Source organism: Anopheles darlingi, chromosome 2, assembly GCF_943734745.1.
Source record: "Anopheles darlingi chromosome 2, idAnoDarlMG_H_01, whole genome shotgun sequence".
In the NCBI taxonomy this organism is placed as follows: Eukaryota; Metazoa; Arthropoda; class Insecta; order Diptera; family Culicidae; genus Anopheles; species Anopheles darlingi.
In genome coordinates this window covers 78,688,557-78,708,556 of record NC_064874.1, presented here as the reverse complement: position 1 = coordinate 78,708,556, position 20,000 = coordinate 78,688,557, and the positions used below count along the sequence as shown (strand labels likewise).

General features: G+C 46.5%; 5 protein-coding genes across 5 annotated transcripts in view; 2 read left to right on the top strand and 3 right to left on the bottom strand.

The window, feature by feature from the left end:
• The window catches only part of LOC125960089 (minor histocompatibility antigen H13), a 2,314-nt gene extending 179 nt beyond the window's left edge, over window positions 1-2,135 (top strand). The window contains exons 1-2 of the mRNA XM_049693275.1: window positions 1-1,211; window positions 1,293-2,135. The exon at window positions 1-1,211 is cut by the window's left edge and continues 179 nt beyond it. Of these exons, the coding sequence (XP_049549232.1) occupies window positions 121-1,211; window positions 1,293-1,407 (1,206 nt within the window). The 5' untranslated portion in view covers window positions 1-120 and the 3' untranslated portion in view covers window positions 1,408-2,135. The remainder of the gene's footprint in view (window positions 1,212-1,292) is intronic.
• Window positions 2,136-3,034, bottom strand: LOC125960113 (proteasome subunit beta type-2). The gene is made up of 2 exons (XM_049693318.1): window positions 2,850-3,034; window positions 2,136-2,754 (listed from the first exon to the last, which is right to left on the bottom strand). The coding sequence occupies exons 1-2, from the start codon at window positions 2,938-2,940 to the stop codon at window positions 2,228-2,230; spliced, it is 618 nt and encodes a 205-aa protein (XP_049549275.1). The 5' UTR covers window positions 2,941-3,034; the 3' UTR covers window positions 2,136-2,227.
• Window positions 3,035-3,130: 96 nt separating this feature from the next.
• Window positions 3,131-8,229, top strand: LOC125960081 (crossover junction endonuclease MUS81). Its single transcript, XM_049693267.1, has 4 exons — window positions 3,131-4,167; window positions 4,251-4,642; window positions 7,517-7,575; window positions 8,109-8,229. Exons 1-2 carry the CDS (start codon window positions 3,169-3,171, stop codon window positions 4,638-4,640), a joined length of 1,389 nt encoding a protein of 462 aa, XP_049549224.1. The 5' UTR covers window positions 3,131-3,168; the 3' UTR covers window positions 4,641-4,642; window positions 7,517-7,575; window positions 8,109-8,229.
• On the bottom strand, window positions 4,616-6,415 carry LOC125960090 (venom protease-like). The gene is made up of 4 exons (XM_049693276.1): window positions 6,252-6,415; window positions 5,921-6,151; window positions 5,562-5,829; window positions 4,616-5,258 (listed from the first exon to the last, which is right to left on the bottom strand). The coding sequence occupies exons 1-4, from the start codon at window positions 6,337-6,339 to the stop codon at window positions 4,667-4,669; spliced, it is 1,179 nt and encodes a 392-aa protein (XP_049549233.1). The 5' UTR covers window positions 6,340-6,415; the 3' UTR covers window positions 4,616-4,666.
• Window positions 8,030-9,050, bottom strand: LOC125960128 (hypertrehalosaemic prohormone). Its single transcript, XM_049693333.1, has 3 exons — window positions 8,842-9,050; window positions 8,555-8,692; window positions 8,030-8,466 (listed from the first exon to the last, which is right to left on the bottom strand). Exons 1-3 carry the CDS (start codon window positions 8,908-8,910, stop codon window positions 8,428-8,430), a joined length of 246 nt encoding a protein of 81 aa, XP_049549290.1. The 5' UTR covers window positions 8,911-9,050; the 3' UTR covers window positions 8,030-8,427.
• Window positions 9,051-20,000: the final 10,950 nt, after the last annotated feature.

The window sequence follows — 20,000 nt, the reverse complement described above, 5'->3', positions numbered from 1 at the left end:
TGCACCGCGGAAAGTGTGTACGTCAGCAACGAAGATAAGCACTACAGTGTTCGGGTTGAAGCCGTAGAGCTACGTGAGGGATAGTTTCCAGAGATCCGTAGACTGTAGACGAGTGAAACGATGGCCGAGGTAGTGGAGGAAGTGATCGCCCAGGTGCAGGAGAACTTAACGGCCACGGAGACGGAAGGCGCGACGACGAATGCCACCGGCAAGATACCGTCCACCCCGGAGGGCATGGCGTTGGCATATGGGACGCTGGTGGTGATGGCCATGCTGCCCATCTTCTTCGGTTCCGTCCGCTCGGTGAAGCACCACAAGGAACAGAAGACGGCGTTCCAGAAGACGGGCGAAAAACCGGACACGATGTCTTCACACGACGCGATGATGTTCCCGATCATGGCTTCCTGCGCGCTTTTCGGCTTGTACATGTTCTTCAAGATCTTCTCGAAGGAAAACATCAACTTCCTGTTGACCGGATATTTCTTCTTCCTGGGTGTGATGGCCCTGTCGCATCTGCTAAGTCCCGTCATCAGCTCGCTTATACCTGCCTCGATACCGAAGATCCCGTACCATCTTTCCTTCGTGCAAGGACCAGCAGAAGGGGGTGAAAAGAAGAGCAAGGAAAAGCGATTCCTGATCGATTACCGTTTTACGACGCACGACATTGTCTGCTTCATCGTGGCACTGGTGATTAGCGTTTGGTATCTGCTACAGAAGCACTGGATCGCCAACAACCTGCTCGGAATCGCTTTCGCCGTAAATGGTGTGGAATTGCTGCACCTGAACAACGTCGCCACCGGCTGCATTCTGTTGTGCGGTCTATTTGTGTACGACATCTTCTGGGTGTTCGGTACGAACGTCATGGTAACGGTGGCCCGTTCCTTCGAAGCTCCGATCAAGCTAGTCTTCCCTCAGGATCTCATTACGAATGGACTGTCGGCCTCTAACTTTGCCGTGCTCGGTCTCGGCGATATTGTTATCCCCGGTATCTTTATTGCCCTGCTGCTTCGCTTCGACAATAGTTTGAAGCGCAAGAGCAACACGTACTTCTACGCGACGTACATCGCCTACTTCGTTGGCCTGCTGGCAACGATCTTCGTGATGCACGTGTTCAAGCACGCACAGCCTGCCCTGCTGTACCTGGTACCGGCCTGCCTCGGTACACCGCTGCTGTTAGCCTTGCTCAAGGGTGATATTAAAAAGCTATTGGCGTAAGTAACTCCTCCTTTGGCGATGGGACAGCCAGTGTACGGGTTTGCTCTAATTACATTTGCGCTTGTCCCTCCTTACAGATACGAAGATCATCCGGAAGAAAAGACGAAAGAGGGATCGAAGAAGGATGCAGAGAAGAAGGAGCCGCAGGCGAAAAAGGAAACGAAAAAGAAGGAATCGAAGAAGGCTAAATAATTCTTCGATCTCACACACCTGATCCCGCCTGCTCCTCTGCCTCGTCAATCTTCCTGCCTACCAGACGACCGGCTATGCTTCCATCCATGAACGGAGAGAGTGCATACATTCATTTGACGGCAGCAGCGGATACCCGCTTTCCAGGTCAATCTTTTAGAAGTATTCCAGCGAGCAGGAAAGTCACAAATAGCAACATCTGCACAAACATCTTAAAGCACTTCCTTTTCTAGTAGGAGGAATCAGCTATAGGGGTTCTAATAATAGTTAAGTTAGCGGGACGAGCTACATCAAAACAATAGCTTTTTCAATCAAATCTTATCGAGCACCTTGAGCGGACATTATTTCGCTTTATTTCACAGGACTGAAGAGAATCTAGGAAACTGAATTAGATTCGTTTACTAAATTACGATTATTTGTTTTTGTGGGAGGGAGTGAGCATTCGAATCGAATACTGTCGTCAGCATTAGGACAAGAGCATTACAGGTCACACCGCGAGGATGCATTGGGCAGCAAGGTTGGCACGCGACCCTAGTGAATTTTGATAAACTAACGAAAGTGAAACGTGTGCACCACTGCCGTAATGTGGTCACTTCAGGATGGGCAACTACGGAGAACATTTATAGAGATGGGCAAAGACAGTGAAGTATTTTAAAATCTCCGAAGAATGCTTTACAAAATAAACTGAATGTTCGTACGTTGTAAACGGAACAAAGTGCAGCTACATTCGTTTGTTTTTTTCATGGATTTTATTTTATTCTGAATTTGATGCTGCAAAAAAAAGAACCTTTCCCCGCCGATTTCTCTTGTTTCACCTTCCGCCTTAGGCGGCTGTCGGTTGCTTCAGGCTTTCCGGCGTGATATCGTCCAGATATTTGATGCCTTCCTTATCTATTACCGCTACCTTGAAGTTTGGCAGATTCAGGATCAAGCGTCGATGGATTTCGGCCACCCCCTTGCGGAATATCTCGTACGCTTCCTTCTTCGTGATCCGATCGTGATGGTACCGATCGAAGATACTCGCCACGAACATTCCGCCGTACCCATGAGCGGCGTACTTGACCGGCAGCGAGTTGGCCAGATAGTCGATGTAGTGTAGCTGCGGGCCGTCCACCTCATCGCAGCCACCGAGCAGAATGTTTACGTTGTAAGGCGTGCGCGATCGCAGATAGTCGGCCAGATTACGGCGCGTGAAGTGTGCCGCCGCCTTCGGGCCCAGCTCGTACCCGTTGCGCATTTTGTAGAGCAGAATGTTTTTGCTGATGTACTCCGTGAACTGTACCCGATCGCCCGGTTCACCCATGGTCGCCATCAGTACCGTGTCCGAGACCTCGGAGATCTTTTCCTCATCTGCAAGTGGACCAAACACCGCGGCGTCCCGTAAGGATTTTAGTCAGGTTAAGCGTGACATGCACAACTCGCAGTTTGTTTGCGGCCGTACTCACCGTCCTTTAGCACCATGATCGAATGTGCATGGGTGCAATCGGCCGCTAGCATCACAAAGTCAGGACCACGGATTCCGAGCAGAGTTTCCATGTTGAACGCGAAGAAATTAATACGAGTTTTCTAAAGAAAATCCACAACACGAATCACGAATCGGCGAGAATGACAAACACAAAATCCACCGTTTGACGTTTCGAACCGCGCTCCCTTCAGGAACAGCCAACTGCGATTCCCCCTGCTTCTTCTTCGTTTTGCCGGTGAAATGAAAAGGTAAACAGCCGCGCTTTAGCATTTTTGTCGTAAAAATCGAGGAAATTAACGATGCCACCTGTGAAATATGAAATTAAAATTGTGAAACATGTGCCAAGTGATGTGCCGGGATCGTCGAAAGAGTATCGGAGGATAAAGGCGCATGCCAAGCGGCCGAATCCATTGTTCGAAGCGTGGCTGGAGGAGATGATCGCGCGTGCAGAGAAAAAAAACACGCTCGGGAAAATCGCGCTCCAGAAAGCACTTACCTCGCTCCGCCGATATCCGTTACCGCTGGCATCCGGCAGGGACTGTATAGTGTTGGCCGATTTCGGGAAAACCATCTGTGAGAACCTCGAACGACGATTGAAAAGCTATCTAGCAGCCGGTGGTCGCGTGGAAACCGATCATCAGGCGTCCATCGAGGCGATACTCAACGATGAAACGGGAGAACACTACAAAGAGCTCACGAAACCGTTCTGCACTGAGCCAGAGGATAATGCAGCATGTGCCGAGGATACTGGCGTGATCGATGAAGCTATGATGCCCAACGATTCCATCTTTGATCATATTCCTATCACACTAGAGGATGACTTCGTTCGAGTGTCGAATCCTCGGCCTATCCTGCTGGTTGATACGTGTGAAACGATCGGTAAATCGAAAAGCAGTCTCGACAAAACTCTGCAAGAGCTAGCCCAGTACTCGGTTGAGCACGATGTGCGCAAGCTAAGCGTTGGAGATTTTGCCTGGATTGTTAAAGATGACGCGGGTCGAGAGTTTCTGCTGCCGTACATAATCGAACGGAAGCGACTGGATGATTTGGCCAGCAGTATTAAGGATGGTCGATTTCACGAACAAAAGTTTCGCCTCAAACAGTGCGGTCTACCGAATGTGATCTATTTGATCGAGCACTTGGGTAACAACCGGCAGGTCGGTGTACCCGAGGGTTCGCTTACGCAGGCTGCCCTCAATACCTATGTTCAGGATTTTACCGTAAAGTACACGGAAAATCACCACCATACCGTGATGTACCTCTCCGTTATGACCAACTTGTTAAGCAACAAGCTAAAGGTAAGGATTTTGGTGACACACCGTGTTCGGATGAACACTGATCGGTTCACTAATCTTTACGATCGATTCTGCTCCCATTTCAGAATAAAGTGTTTCTCGACGTCACAAACCGATCAGTAGATGGTGAACCGAATAACAGGACCACTCCCTTTAACATCTCGGATCAAACCGTGCCCCTGCTGTCGTTCGAGTATTTCTACAAACAATCTTCGAAGACACGCGACTGTTCGGTGCGAGATGTCTTCATAAAACAGCTACTGCAGATTAAACTACTTACGATCGAGAAAGTAAATGCGATCGTGGAACGTTACCCGACACCGCAAAGTTTACGCCGAGCGTACGATCGGTGCCCTAGCGAAACGGAACGAAAGCGTATGCTGAACTTAACGTACGGTCCGACCAAGCGTACCATTGGCGATAAGCTAAGCACCATCATCTATCAGCTGTTTGCAAGTGATCGTTATGCACCTTAAAGGTAGGAGGATTGTTTATTGGATTTTCACGTAAATATCAAGTTTTCGATCCACGAAAGGTAGGAGAACACACGGGTGTATATGGCCGGCACACCGGCCAGCCCACAGTTCTGACCGAACGATGTTACTCCGATCACGGTGTAGGTACAGTACACGTTCGCATCGTTGTACACTTGCAAAGGTCCTCCTGAATCGCCCTGACACGTGTCCTTGGTTGAGTTTCGCGATCCGGCACACATTTGCGTCGTAGCGTTCACACCAGTACGCAGTTTACGCGTTTCCTCAAACAGATCCTTGCATTCGTCGTGGCTGAAGAGGTCGAGTGTTACCTTCAGCAGTGAACTGCTTTTCTCCTGCCCAAAGCCAATCGCACCCCAGCCACTGGCTATAGCTCGCTTTTGGGGTCCGTTAGCTTGCAACGGAAGGCAAATCGGTCGGATGTAGGGTGTAAAGATGACTTTCCGGCTCAGTTTGATAAGCGCGATGTCATTGTAGTGCGATGATTGCTTATACTCCGGATGCGGTATACGTTCGCTTACGTCATAGTCTTCTGGGAATGCTTCATCCGTCTTGGAATCCAACGACAGCTCGCCCAGCCGTACGGTTGTTGTTTGTCCGCTGGGGGTTAGAAAGGGAATCAAAATAGGAATTTAATGGTGTGCAGACGAGCATTAACTGATTCTGCTGAATCGTCGTTTCGTATTGAAGCTTGAAAACACAACAATTAGGACCTGATGGCAATGATTTGTGTTTCTACTTCCATCATTCGATCACAGTGTCACGATCAAGGTCAAAATCATTTCGTTACCCAGTCACGCCTTTGTCTTCTTAGAACCAATTGAACACATCATCTTGGATTCGGGATGTATGCTGTAACAAAAGATGCTTGCTTCGTCCACTGAATGATTTTTCGATACTTACTAGGTGCTGGACACCAAGCAGTGGCCTGCGGTGAGAATGAATCGCTCCGATACGAGCGAACCACCGCAGAGATACTGATAATCGGGTGCTGCTCCATACCCGATCAGTGCCATGTGAGGAAACTCCCGTGCTTTTGCTAGCTCCCCATCCACGATCAACTCCACCGCCGTATGGCCACACTTATCGATCGTCTGTAGTTTCGGTTCGTCAGCCGTAAGGGAGTTGACGTACTCCTTCGAATAAACTGCCTGTCCGTATTCGGCACATTCTATAGAAAAGAGCAGAATTACACTGTGCACTCCTTGTTCCATGGGTCCACGCAATGTGCGCTATTACTGTCTTTGTCCTACAGTACGTACTTTCCGCGATTCGTTGATGAACACCGGTGAGACCAGCTGAGGTAGTTGAGGAGGCAGTGGTAGTGGTACGGGCATCTACTGGACAGCAGACGATCTGCACCCGTTCTAGGTAACCACATTTGGTGGGATTTCCCCGGCGATTCCGGATATCGTCAATCACCGATGGGCAGTCGGAAACGAGCCTACAGATGCCGGGTCCATTTGTGCGCTGTACCACGCACTGTTCGCCAACTGCAATGATGTCGTGCGAAACGTTGAGTCAACTCGATCATTGAGATTATCACTGGAAACGCGCAAAACCTAGCCCCTCTCCGCCCACAATGCCACTTACCTTCCTGATCTGAACGCACTGTCTGGGGTGCCAATAGCACTACCAGCAGCGTGAGCGTGGGAGCCACACAAGCCACCACTGTACGCATCCTCACTGCTCCAGGTGCTGAGCGCTTATGTGCCGTCCGTTAAGATCGATCGTGTTGATCAATGACCGGTGCTCTGGTACGAGAATTGTTTGCCTACTAGGCCGTTGTTCGTTGTGCGTGTGCGTGTTCTCTATTTGCGGTATTCCCTGTGCGAGATTGCTCACAACACGGAGGGGCTCTCGGTTTGGAGCTTGAAGTTGCTCCGCTTGGTCTGGTCACACAATATTGTAGCGGAGCCATTAGGGGAGCTCACCAACGAAACCTTTTCTCTCATTCTCCCATCGAACTGGATTCAAGTTCGTTGTTTAAAGTTGTTTTGCGAGAAAACAGGTTTGCAAATGCATCGGAACCAAGGCAATGTCTGCAGGTTGACTGGCGACAAGAACCCCCAAAAACATGTTCTGAGTGATTGATAGCAAAACCCGGTTTGGATGGTTGCTTTGCCTACTCTGAAACAGAAAAAGCAACTGTTAAAAACTACTTTTGTTTTTAAAATTGTTGTTCACCATAAATCCTTTTTACAAAGCCAAAATCATTGTTTAGTTTCAAAATTCCATATTTGTATTGTGCGGCCTGGAAGTTACATGAAGTTATTATTCTAACAATCCTATGTTTTGTTGATTACTCACCATATACCTCATTGAAAATTTGTGAAATTAAAAAAACCCAAATCTTTTCAATGAATAACAAATCAGCTATTTGGCACCGAATTTCGTCGTATACCGTAGAATCGGCAAGACGCTGGGTGTGACCTATAAGGTTAGGCTTGATAAGCTTGTGCTTAGCTAGCATTGGAATTTTCTGTAAAAAATCTAAATGAAAACCAAACAAAAACTGACCGATAGAATATGTGCTATTATTAAATTAAAATATTTTTTTTCTGAAAAAAGGAAAATTATCAAATGAATAAATCATACTCATAAATCTTTTTTAAATCAATCTACCGATACAGATTGCTGAATAAAATTGGTTGTGTGAATCTATACTGATTCATTCATTCATGATTAATATTCAATAAGTTTTGAGCTTCCATAATTCCATGCCTCTTTTCGGGCGACCTGCACGATTGCCCATCCATTGAGTCCATACATGTGTTTTTAGTTATCAGCAGTGCCGTTGAATAATTAGAATACAGAATTATGATTCTCCCCTTCTCTCTCTCTCGCTCTCTCTACAGCATCATCCCGCGTTGTGCTCACACATCATCGCCTTCTAGCCAGTTCCAAAATGATAAGGGTAAGAGCAACAAGTTCCTACTGTAGCCGCACGTTCCAATGCCTATGGCCAATGACGAAAGCATAAAGCGCTTGACTCTGAGGTGTACGGAGGCCACTTTGGTTGCTCCCGAGCAGCCGGTGGGTACCGTCATAAACCATCCCTCAGCATGATTCTATTTAGTTTTCAATCCGAGGCCAAACAACGAATTTATGGTGGTATGATGAGCAACTATGGGACCGTTAGAGTCCATCATTCAACTGCCGTTGATGGTCGTGTTTTGGTACAGCGATAGTATACGAGAGACACTTCTGCTAGCCTGGTACACTTGGACCGCTGGCTGAAGTTTGACTCCGCTCCGCGATTGCCGAATGCGAATCCACCGGCAAAAGGATTCATGGTTCGCTGACCACTCTCTCTCTCTCCTGTGGATTATTTCGGAAAAACGATACTGATGAGTGCCTTTATCAATTCCACTTATGCCATTTTGTGTTTTTATTGTTTTTTCTTCTTGTTCCTTCTCTATATTCTATTACACTGAATCCCGGAATAAGAGCCCCGGTGGTAGGTCGATCGGATAGCAGCACGAGCTTTATTTACATTTTGCAACCTCCTTGTAACCACTGCCGCCGGTCGCTACGGCGATGGCAGGAAGTTAGGGAAGGAGCGAACCATAAATGATGATTGTTGATGGTCGTCGTGGTCTGGTTTTTGGTTTGCCTGTTCGATGTTCATCGGTACGTGTCCAGAGGAAGAGAGCGAAGAGCTTTAATCAAATATCATGGAATGGAATCAGTAACCTGCCGCTGGTCGAAATCGCTGGTTTACTGCCAATCCCAATTCCGGGTAAGGAGCATCCACGTGCCAGGACGATTACTTCTGACTGCAATCCACAATCTTCTGTGCCTCGGTCTGTGTGGTTCGATGCCACGAACGAAAAAAGCAGATGTAAATGATATAAACGAACAGTAACTATCGCACACAGGCCGTTACGTCTTACTTGAATCATTCGGTAAATGACCAGCAGGGAATCAACCGGTGTTTTACAAGCATCCTGTCCGTAGCTGGTACTGCCGATGAGTGGGTTAAGCGTCAGCGAACCGGGAGACCGCTTACCCCATGCCGGTGTGAAAGTCAGCTGTCAGCGAATGGAGTGGTAAGGGACGAGGTTTCAACGCGAAACCGGAAGAGAGTGGAAGTTGATTCAACATTTCTTTCCAGGATATTCTCCAACCTAACCAGAGCGTAAACATTCCCTATCCTTATCGTCAGTCAAAAGCACCTTACCTGGGCTTCGCAAACCAACATCAAAGCGACACAAATTAGCAGAACACTGAACAGTTTAACGTTGTCCATGGCTTTCGGTTGCTGAAGGTTGAAGCTACTGGATGGAAGGATGTACGTCAAACGACAACCTGAGGTTTTCAGCGGGCTTGTTTAAACTGTGCGCGTGTCCTTCTGCGATTTCTAATTCACACGAACTTGAGCTGCAGCTAGTTGAACTGTTTCTGATTGATAGTAAGATGCTGGATGACCGGCTTTTATAGTTGACTTTCGTTGGCTTTGGACGTTGTATGGATTCCAATGCGACCTTTTCCTTAGGCGATGTTGAAAGGCATCTTTTGTTTCAGCTTTCGTTTTACTTACACGTTATGATTCAGCGCCATGACCACAGGCTATTCCGCAAAAAAGGACGTCTTTCATTTCAAAATAAAACAAAATAAAGAGGCTTGCAGCTAAAGTATGAATCAGATTTACGTAAATATATTGTACTGAATATTTATCTACAGATTTACAGACTGTCGAAGTCGAAGTATTACGATGCACTGACCTGTCTTATCTAAGTACATTTTAGTTATAATAAAAACTATTTTCTATTCAATAATAAGCTGATTCATTAATTTTACTCTCTACTGTATTGGTGCATGTGACTTAGAAACAACTACAAGCGGATTCGATGCTGTTTTTATCAAGAAGCCTTCTAACCGTTGCGTCTTCCGAAGATTAATCAGCGATGCTTGCTGTGCTCCAACAAAAGGATTTGTTGCCTTTTCCTTTTGTATGGTTTAGTGCCGTTCAAAAATGCTAGGACTCTTCGGATCATAAACTGGGAAACATCCTTTTGTTTTGCATTTGTTTTTCACACGAAGATTTAAACCATCCCCGATACAGGAGAACTGCTTTGCTTACTGTTAATTCGTTACAGAAGATGCATAGAAATTATCACACAAAAACGCTTCAGCCGTGAAGCGTTTTGCATCTGGAGATCATTTTTCGGCGATGTTTTTGCATTTTCGAAAATCGGGGATAGTACCAAGCAACAGTTTGAATACTGCATTCCCCGATTTTGCAGCACATGCGCAATAAACGCACTGGACTGCAGGAGAACGCCGGTAAAGAATCCGGTTGATTCATCAGGGGAAGCTAGGAACATATACATTTGCAACTAGACACCACTACAACCAGCCAGCATTCACCCGATGCCCCGAAGGATACGAATATCCTTTCGTCGCAGTTCATCTTTGGTATTCGGTGGGCATATCGTTCGTTTGATGTGGTTCACCCTGATCCGCTCTGTTATGGTCAGCTGATAACAACCATAAGCCAGATAACACGAACGAACAGCAGCATGTGTGAAGTAGACGCGATTATTTTTCGTTCAACGGCCTACTAAGTTTGGATCTAAGAAACTACTACGGTTTAGCTGGCTTTAAATGAAACGTGGAATGAAGATACTACCGATAGCTTTGCATCTGAACAAATCCTGAATTTGGCTATCAAGTTAGATTCAAGCATATGACACTATCTAGCCTACTACAATGTCCGCTGCCCGAGGAGGGTTTGCTGGTAGGATTTTTTTGCTCTCAAAAGTTTATTTGCTTCATCCACTCCACATGTCTCTATTTCCGGTGTATCCTATTACCCTCAAGCAAAACAAAACTTTATCCTACTCGCATACCATTGCAGGTCACATTGGGTATGAATTTTCCATGAAGTTCATCACTATCAGTTGTCTGATTTCATTACCAGCAACTTATTATAGCATTTGTCAGCCGTATATACCGAAAACTATCTGCGACGAGGGACGATGGATAACTGAAAAGGAGTGCCTCTGGGCATAAGGAGACATCTTAGCTTTATTGCAGCTGCCGGTAAACATATGTTGAAGGCTTTACCTAAACTCCACGACGGCATTGATGAGGGCTTTAAATCGTTGTTCAATGGCGATCCAGACCATTTCAAAGCGGCTAATGAATCAAAAGGAAGCAGGCACGGTTCCTGATGGAGGAACCATACGCCATCGCAAACCCGAACTCGTCCAGTTTCCGGTTTTCCAACCATCTCTTTGGCGGCATTAACTCTGCCGGCTTTCCATTGTGTCGTTGCCATCGTTGGCGGACCCGGCGAAGAAGATTTATACAATCTTCAGGCTGCGAAAGTGTGGCCCTTGTTCGAACGCAACGTTCGAAGGTGTGGTGGTGGTGGTGAGTTAGGATGCCCGGACTGGCGGCTGCGTTACGTAGCAGCGCAACAGTCGTAAAATGGATGCTAATGGGATGATGATGTACTTCGAATTGCCTCATAAATATCTTGCCATTCTTCCCGAACCGACTGCTGAGGCCAATGTAGTTCTCGGAAGCAAGGGAAGGGGGTTTAAATTCTGAACCACCATCACCAGGTAGGAAACGATTTTTAAAACATGGACTACGATTTATCTCCGATCCGAAACAGCTAGCAGTGCCACGGTATTAGAATGCTGGCGGCGACCGACGTTAGCATCGGTAGAGCCGAGCTTGCAAATTATGACCTAGATTATAGACAGATATCGCATCGTGACGAAAGCCACCTAATTAATCCAAAGCCAAAGTGACGAGACAGCCGAGTGTTGTCTCTGCTTCCATGTCTCTGCTTCACACCGGAAATCAATACATATGCGATTGTGCGGTAATGCAGCGTTCGAAGAAATCGCCCGCCTAAGGTATTATACATTATGCAGCGGTTGCAGGCATAATTAAATTATATTGGCATTAATTATGACCTATTCACTCAATTTATCTTGATGAATTCTAGGGGCTTATCTGAACGAGTTTATTTGTCCGATTTTGATATTCAAACCAACTGATTGGCACGTCATGGAGTCATTGTGGGTCACCGATGACTTCCTGATCCGCTCGCATCAACAATGAGCTGTTTATAGAGATTACATTTTACTGCCAATTGTTATGCGCTGCATTCCCATTAATTAGGTAAAGATCCATTGTAGTGTTGATGAAACCAATTATGGACCACACGATGGAGACGCCTGGCGTTTCACCACACGAACCACGCGGTCAATGGGCGAGCTCTGCATGAGGGCTCGCGTTCGTGGACGAACTTTCGCATTCCGCAACACATTTCGTCCGTATGTGAACCATACAATCGTGTGCGTGTTTTCCACGGGAAATTGTCTACGTTTGCCCTCTCCAGCTCGTTTTGCACGGTATCCTTCCAGCCGTTTAACCGTTTTGTTCCATGTTTCATGAATTGGTTTTGCATCGCCCAACACGCTCCAGTGAGTATCGAAAGAAATGAAAAAAACCATTATGCTACCGGAAAAAGGAAATGATCCTCCTCGTCGCATTCGAAAGGGTTGCGATAAAGCGCCGATCGAAGCGGAAAACGATGCGAACCGCATTAGGCTGTGTATCGGAAGGACTGGGGAGGGGCAAGCTCGAAGGGACTGACGAAAGACCAATAAAATTCCAAATTAATAAGACCTTCGGAGTGAAATGGCGGCAAAGTCCTGTCAGCTAAATCGATTCCCCGCGGTTACCTTCCACCGCACCGAACTTGCGGAATTCGCGTGAAGCGGTTCACCGTCCTGGATAGGTCACGATGTTTGTGTTCCACGTTCGGCTCTCTTCAAACAAAACAAAAAAAAGGTAAAGGGCCGCTATTAATTCCACCGATAAGTCGAGGGTGTGCTTCGAAAAGGCTAATATCCGGTCGCGGTCCGGAAGATTGGCTTTGGTTTAGGGGAAAGTACCGCTACCATTACCACCTCGTCTCGTACGCCGAACAGACGCCAATTATGCTGCAGCTGTTTTGAAAATGAAACGCCCCTTGGGGCAGCGCGATATAACCCGCTTCCTTCCTTCCTTCCTTCCATCCTTCCTTGCACGGTACAGATTGAGTGCAATAATCAAAAATTGATTTCCCGACGCTAACTAACCCAATCCTCCGGGAGTTTTCTATACGCTATTGAACGCTGCCAGTACTAACAGGTGTACAGCCTATCGATGGCCACACAGTACTGAAGGTTGTTTGGGGAGGTACCTTGGCCACGTTGATTGGTATTGAGTATGGTGGTGCATCGTTCGCTGATCGATCGTGCGTGCGTGTGATGGTTTATTGATGTTGTTGCCAGGTGATGCGTACGGCGTGTTGCGGCGCTTTGGTACCACCGGAATGCATCGCCATTTCCGTCGTTTCGATGCGAATGGATTCTGATCGATTCGATCAACAACAGTTATTCGGTGATTTGGAGTCATCTGGCATCTGGCTGTTCCATGCAGGTCGTCATGCCCGTTTGTGCTTTGATGTATCGCGCTTGGATTCGAGACCGACGGTGGTTCCGGAAATCCTTCCGGGTCAAGCCAGCTGAAAATATGCATTTCATTATCAAGGACATGGATTATGAACTATTTCATGGGGAGGCGGTTTCGGACGCAAATAGGATCAAATCAGTTCAAAGAGATCGATGGCCAAATGTAATTAAAATCATTTAATTTTCAACCGTTTCGTAGCCGCAACAACATTTGCTGCCATTTGCCAGATGCGTACAGATATTACAAATTTCTCTAATATGGTGGATTTAATGCATCGACTATGCTAATTAGCCTCTAAGGACTCTACGCTTATATTTAGTGGTGTTTGTAATATAACACTACAGCATACTGTTCTTATAACGCAAACACTATCCCTAATCAACGAGCCCTTCACTTGTGCAACCGACAACCTTTACATACCCTGGCCAATAAATTTACATTTTTTTACAGCTTTTGTAACTATGCCACTTAGTTTATCTAAGAGGTTTCTATTTCAATGCAAAATCCCAACTTTTCGGATTTACTGTTGCTACATATTGCTACTTTTACATTCTAAAGCTGACCCAGATTTTAAAAGTGAACAAAAAGGCTCTTTTCCAACCTATTCACCACGCAACAGGAACAAGTTGTTACATTTTGGCTAGTTTCGACTTCCCGCATCATAAATCGCTCGTACCGCAGCCTCGGTCGGAGGGTAGGTTTGCTCAACCGTTAACCATACCATAACGAACCCGGGCTGCTGCTGTAATGCCATTAATTGGCATCAAAAATTGAATTTACGACCCCAGAGCCACCGGACCGCATGAGATGGTTCATGACCAGGGCCAAAATTTTTGCTTCGACACCTACTTCACACCTGCCCGCTGCATGTGTGTCTGCAGCTTCCAGTTTTGATCCAATTACACGACTGCCGAACCGGATCACCCCTAATGGTCGAATCTTCCCACAGCCACAGTCCTTCTCTAGTTTAGCTCCTGCTGTTGGGTTAGGTCGAAAGCAATTAGGTGGGTTAATTTTGGAACCATTAGGTGGTTGGTTTGACAAATGATCAGCTCGATTTGCGGGCCGATTCATGGCCACAATGCAGTAGTAGCATTAATGGCTTAGTGTTGCATGTACAAATTGATGCACTAATCCGGTAGGGCTCGGTGTTGCCCAGTTGTGGCACTAAATCGATACCAATGCTGGCTGCTGGCTAATTGTTAGATGATTGAAGTGTTGAGCATAATGAAGCGTTAAACGAAACAGTTTACGCCAGACTGTACCGCGCCGGTATTTATTTCAATTGAAATCCTTCGCAGTGATTATGGCCAATAGGTTGCTCCTGGAAGCCGTATTCTACTGACCTATCGTATTCTAGCTTGACCTGTCGTCTGGATGGTGCACCGGTTCAGCAGCTTTCCATTTTCAATCTCAACCACATCCTTCGCTAAGCGCTTCTTCTGCAAGGATATCCGTGTGTCGCGCACGGTGTGACACGACTTGAGGAGGACAAATTCGGGACGTCGAGGAAGTGAATAATTGATTTGCCACTTATTCAATTTGTCCTTCGCTTTTCTCTTTCACTTGCTAGCGTTGACCTTTCGTTGGTAGATCGTTGTTGAACGACAACGATGGTATTAGTGGTAAGAGGTGACAACCGTAGTCAAGTCTGCTGGAAAAGGTTATGGTAAAAAGGACAACCACCACGTGGAGGTCTGGCCCATGATGGTCCTCTGTCAAATTAACGTCACCACGCGTGTGTTGCACGACGTACGACTGAAGGTGGCTTCTACCCGCCGGCATCCTTATCACTGTCCGACCTTGGCAGCAGTCTCAGTGTAAGGCGTCGTCTGGCTATCGAGAATACTTTAAGCGCACTTTTAATCGTTCTAGAACTTGAGCGAATTCTGCTCAATATTTAATCATGCAGCCTACAGCCATGTACCAGACCTTGCGGTATTGTTGTGTATCTGCATTAATTGGCTTCTGAATATTCATACCACAGCCACAGCAGGAGCAGCAGGAGTTGAGCCCAAAATTTGCTAATTACTAACCAAATTGCTGAGTCCGTTTTTATTGTTTCTGCTTTCTAAACCCCGTAAATGATCCTACCCCGGAGCCTTATAGGGACCCCGTAATGTGCACTGAACGGTTCTTGGAACTCTTTGCTCAACTCATGCGGGGATGCAACAGGTTACATGAGATGATGGTTTACAAGTTTTCCGAAAAGGGTGGTTGACCACACCCGTCTATGTTGGTTTCTCTGCTTAATTACCGTTTCTATGTCTTAATTAAACCGAAACGTTTTTAAATTCAAAGTAGAAAGTTCATTTAACTGCCCATTTTAATTCCGTTTAACGTTTAATTCCGGATGGTAATCATCTTGCTGGAATACTTTTAACATCTTTCGGAAACTGGTCATCTGGTAAACAATGGAGCAACCGTTTCGCTCTAGTGCAAGTGCAACGGTATGATGATCCGTTTTGCATTGCTTAATCTAGTTAAGCTCACTGGAATCTGGCACCTCACTGATTTTGATGCATTTTAATCATGCAATTTAAAGAGCAACGGACAGAAGCACAATAGGGAGCCATGAAAAAAGGAGAAGAAAAGGACACCAGTTCCTGATTCATCATTTGCCCTTGTTGTCAGTGCGCTGAGGAGCACCAGGCCGTTGACCAGAACCTTGGAATTTCGCTGTGAAAGTGAATTAACTCGAAGACGCTTAAGGTGTCACCGGCACACGCCGCACTTGAAGTCATTTGTTTTTGAGAACCAGTGCAAGAGGTGCTGCAACGACTGCTGCTGCTGCTGCTGCTGCTGACGGTAGCTAACTTTGTCTTCCAAATAGCATCACCCGGAATGGTAATGAGCTACTGGCTGCTGACGGGCTCCGCGGTGGCCAACCCAGAAGCTCCCATTGGTTGCAGATTGTTCGTTTCGTTTGGTTCATTCCCTGGAGCATCCATTCGCTTCTCATCAATTCTCGACCCCAGGCTATGCAAATGGTCGGGAATAATGTTTCATTCTTTTTCCATCCGGAGGTGTACGGAGTGCGCCGCAACAGCCACTGCATTGCGCTTTCTGCCATTCCACTGATTCCGAGAGCGATGGCGTAAAAATGAAAACCGTTTCCTTGGGGCAAAGCAAAATATGGAACTGCTTTCCGCTCACCTTGCGTACCTGTCGCAGCAAAGTATGAAAAAGAGTATTCTGTAATCGCGCCAGCAGAAGCAGCCATGCAGTGCAATATTCCAGGAGCTCCGGAAAGCAAGCTGCTGCTCTCAGGGGGAAGCTGTAGTGAGCTTAGTGAGCACAGGGTGGTTGTATTATTTGTACTGTTGTTGTTGTACATGGCACATGGTTTCCTGGTAGTGCACGGTTCCGAACCGGATGATGAGTTGTGGTTAACAATTGGCCGGATCGCCTAACAACCGGAAACACTCTCAGTTGAGTGAGGAAGATCCGGTTTTGTTCTATTTTCTATTTTCACACACAACCCTTATTAAGAGCTTGCTTCTAGCTAATACCAAACGCTATCCTGTCGATGCGACTATTTTCCGAGTACTGGGAATGCACCAACCGGCGGAAGCGCTAACATCCTTTCTCGGCTTGTTGGTTTGATTCGAAATGCAAATAGCACTTGCTCCTATAACCACTAACAATAGCAAACTATCTGATAACCGTAAGCCCTGCTTAAAGTTCAGCGACAGGATGGTATAGTGCTGCCAACAACAATTGGCTTCATTCTCCATCAACCTGTATCGGAACATACAGAGCACAGTGGAGCGGGGAGACGCAGGTGGTTAATGGTGCTCGATGCAGCTGGTATACATCGTGAATGTGGCTGCCTGCGTTTCCCTGCTAACGCGAATACCGTTACCATTCCGTGCACCACGAGTCGGGGGTTGAATAGAGGCGCGTAAATCGTCAGCGAACTGTACTTCGGTCTGTACTGTTCCTGTTGATCTCCTGGGTTATATCCCTGTGGCTTTACCGAGGATATGCCCTATGGGGTTCGGCGGTGCACCGGTGAGGTTTGTTTGTTTATTGTATTGCGCTTTCGATCGGAATTGGCAAGAGGGCGGGAATGGGTCTGCTGTAAACCGGTGAGGATGACGATACCACGATGCCATGCCATGCCAACAGCCAGGAGCAAAACACTAAGCCACTCAACCACATGCCAATACGAGGTAGCCTTAGTTGCCAATAGGGTCGCATGGCGGTGGGGGAGGAAGAATGCAAATTGCACTAACAGTTTATATTTTATTGTTATCCTACGGGCACTTGTAGGTTCACAATCTGACACACAAACACACTGCCACACTGGCACATAAATGGATTTTATTTACTTAGCATATTGAAACAATCTCGATAAGCTTTGTCGGCGTGGGGTCCGAGGGGCATTTCCCATATTTTGAACAATAACAATCGATGGCGGTGAGTGAGTGCGTTTTGATGGCGTACCTGTTCGTTCCCCCTTTACCTTGTACCTTTTACACTCAGGTGGGCAATTTTTGTTCTTTTGATACTATTTTTTGGTAGGTCGTATTCGAAGGATTCATTGACTGAATAGAATATTCAACTCAACGTTTCATTGATTCCTCTTAGATTTATTGGCGTTTCATCATTGCATAGCACATTCTTGGTAAATATTCAAGTTTCAGTGATTGTGTCATTGAAATGGTGCTTCGGTATGAAGCATACAACACCGGAGGACCATTTATTCCAATGAGGGACAGAATGCTGAAAACAAAACCTATTCTCCTGAGCTTTAATTTGCTCGTTCTACATCGAGCAAGGCGAGACACCGCATAGTACACCAGAGTATACACTGCTGATCTGGCAGCTTGGTAGTTCGCACATCGGTTAGCAATTACCATCGGACAACCAGGCAAGCAGTGCAAGCGTGCACCAGTATCATAGACCGTACGCCACTACCAAGCGGAATTGATTTCACACAGGACGAGACGAGAAATAATTTATGAATTTCAACCAATAGCGACTGCGAATGAATTCAATTGAATAACATTTGTTAGGTTGTTCGAAAGCAATGGTGTGGAAATGGGTGATTTGGACAGCTCTCCAGAGACGACAAGCATAGTTGGCACAACAACCACACATACTAAATGTACGGGATTCCATTAGAAGTATATAATTTCATGGTAAGGTTGCAAATTAATTGGAAACTTGATAAAAATTTACACAATCCATGACAACGTGACCATTGATACCAACAACATCGACCGCAGCCCGCGAAGCCTTCGGTTCATTCGGGTGTGATACAGGTGAAGCTGCCGCATAGTTGTTTGTAACCGAAAACCACAAAGCCATGAAACCACAGAAATCAGTATTTCCCGTACCCCCGGTGCCATGGCATGCTCTGTTTTGCTGCATTTTTGTGTCGAATCGTTCGGTAACTTCCAACAACCAGAGTAGAGGCCATGGACTTGAACTTCAAAAGCATAGGGAATGAAGACACTAAAGTTGGCCTGCGGCTGAAAGACGAGGGGGGCACTATATCGTGCGCGTCTTCATTTTGCCCAACAAACTCAGCACAGCCTTTCGCTATCAACGGAGGGATGTACACACGATAAGGATCGGATGCACCTCGTTTCGCATGTGTAACTTTCGGAAGCGAAAAGTACGATGAAAGGAGTAACTTTTCCGGAATTGTTTCGATGAGAAGTGCAGGGCGCTGCATGGATCGAGTGCAACTGTCGATGGATAGAGCGCTGCGGGGACCGGGTATCCCCGTTGTTTGTCAACTGAAAATGCTCTATGGACTAGTTGAGCCATGGTAGCCCGCGTCGCGTTTAGTTGGTCGTGGCTGCCTGCGTTCTTCTTCGTCGTATTTATGTTTGCCAACATGGATCCCTCTCGGTGGTTGCTGAGTGACTTAGCAATCTCTCTTTCCCTTTCTCCTGCTAGAACCGGATCTCGATTTCCGGAACCGTTGGTCTGGGAACTTTAGTTGGGAACTTTGAGAACTAACCCACGAAGTGTGTCCCCTGGGACTGCACTTTATGATTTGCACTTTGTAAGCACGATAAACCAAAATGTGCGGGGTTTAATAAAGTGTAATCACTTTGCCATTGCTTTGGCATCGCTACGTCGTATCCTTCCTTATAACCAATTTGTAGTGTTGCTCCGGGACTGAGGTGCAACCGTTGGCCAATCACGTCACGTTTGTGGAATGAAATGAATTTAATTGTTGTGCTGCTGCAGCAACAGGATGTCCCCAACGGCCAACCACCAGGTACTCATATTGCACCATCACGTTGCAGGTGTGCGCCGTGCTCCTTCGGTTTCGGCACCAGCGCCGGCGGCAAGTTGTTCCTTGTCCCAAAAACTGACTCGGCTACTCGTAATGAAATTTGTAACTCCACCTGCCTTTCCTACGCTCGAATCGCAGACTTAAGAGCATTAAAGCCATGTGGTTGGGGATTTGTGTTTTGTTGATGTGATCGGATGTTGCACTCACCGCAACAACGGCAAAGACTAGGGTTTTCGAAATAGAACTTGAACCCACGGCACTGTGCTGCGTCAAGATAAAGTCAAGTGGCGTCCTCCAACGAAACCAAGATGTGAGAGCGGGTTTCCAATTAATGATAATTAATTTTGTGCAAGCAATTCATCCACTCGATGGCTTTATGCTGATTCCGATGGTTTCGTTCTAGTCGTGCGCCACAGTTTTGCATCCGTTTGACATGGAAATAACTTTTGTGCCCTCATACCTCGGTCGTTTCTTTCGAAAAAAGTCACACCAAAAACAGAGTTTCAAAGTATAAATGATTTGGGAAAAATATGCATCCATGCGCCACTCGCCTCGGAATTCCGATGACGATGCTGGTTGGCTTCTAGTTCGTGCGGATG

What these genes read in the sequence shown, in the direction of transcription:
- LOC125960081 (XM_049693267.1), top strand. Translation starts at nt 3,169, where the DNA reads ATGCCACCTGTGAAATATGAAATTAAAATTGTGAAACATGTGCCAAGT. An exon ending in TGTTAAGCAACAAGCTAAAG is followed by an intron (nt 4,168 to 4,250) that starts GTAAGGATTTTG and finishes CTCCCATTTCAG; the next exon opens with AATAAAGTGTTTCTCGACGT.
- LOC125960090 (XM_049693276.1), bottom strand. Translation starts at nt 6,339, where the DNA reads ATGCGTACAGTGGTGGCTTGTGTGGCTCCCACGCTCACGCTGCTGGTA. An exon ending in TCATCAACGAATCGCGGAAA is followed by an intron (nt 5,830 to 5,920) that starts GTACGTACTGTA and finishes TCTTTTCTATAG; the next exon opens with AATGTGCCGAATACGGACAG. An exon ending in TGCTTGGTGTCCAGCACCTA is followed by an intron (nt 5,259 to 5,561) that starts GTAAGTATCGAA and finishes TCTAACCCCCAG; the next exon opens with CGGACAAACAACAACCGTAC.
- LOC125960113 (XM_049693318.1), bottom strand. Translation starts at nt 2,940, where the DNA reads ATGGAAACTCTGCTCGGAATCCGTGGTCCTGACTTTGTGATGCTAGCG. An exon ending in GATCATGGTGCTAAAGGACG is followed by an intron (nt 2,755 to 2,849) that starts GTGAGTACGGCC and finishes GTCCACTTGCAG; the next exon opens with ATGAGGAAAAGATCTCCGAG.
- LOC125960128 (XM_049693333.1), bottom strand. Translation starts at nt 8,910, where the DNA reads ATGGACAACGTTAAACTGTTCAGTGTTCTGCTAATTTGTGTCGCTTTG. An exon ending in TGTTGGTTTGCGAAGCCCAG is followed by an intron (nt 8,693 to 8,841) that starts GTAAGGTGCTTT and finishes ATTCGCTGACAG; the next exon opens with CTGACTTTCACACCGGCATG. An exon ending in TCATTTACCGAATGATTCAA is followed by an intron (nt 8,467 to 8,554) that starts GTAAGACGTAAC and finishes CGAACCACACAG; the next exon opens with ACCGAGGCACAGAAGATTGT.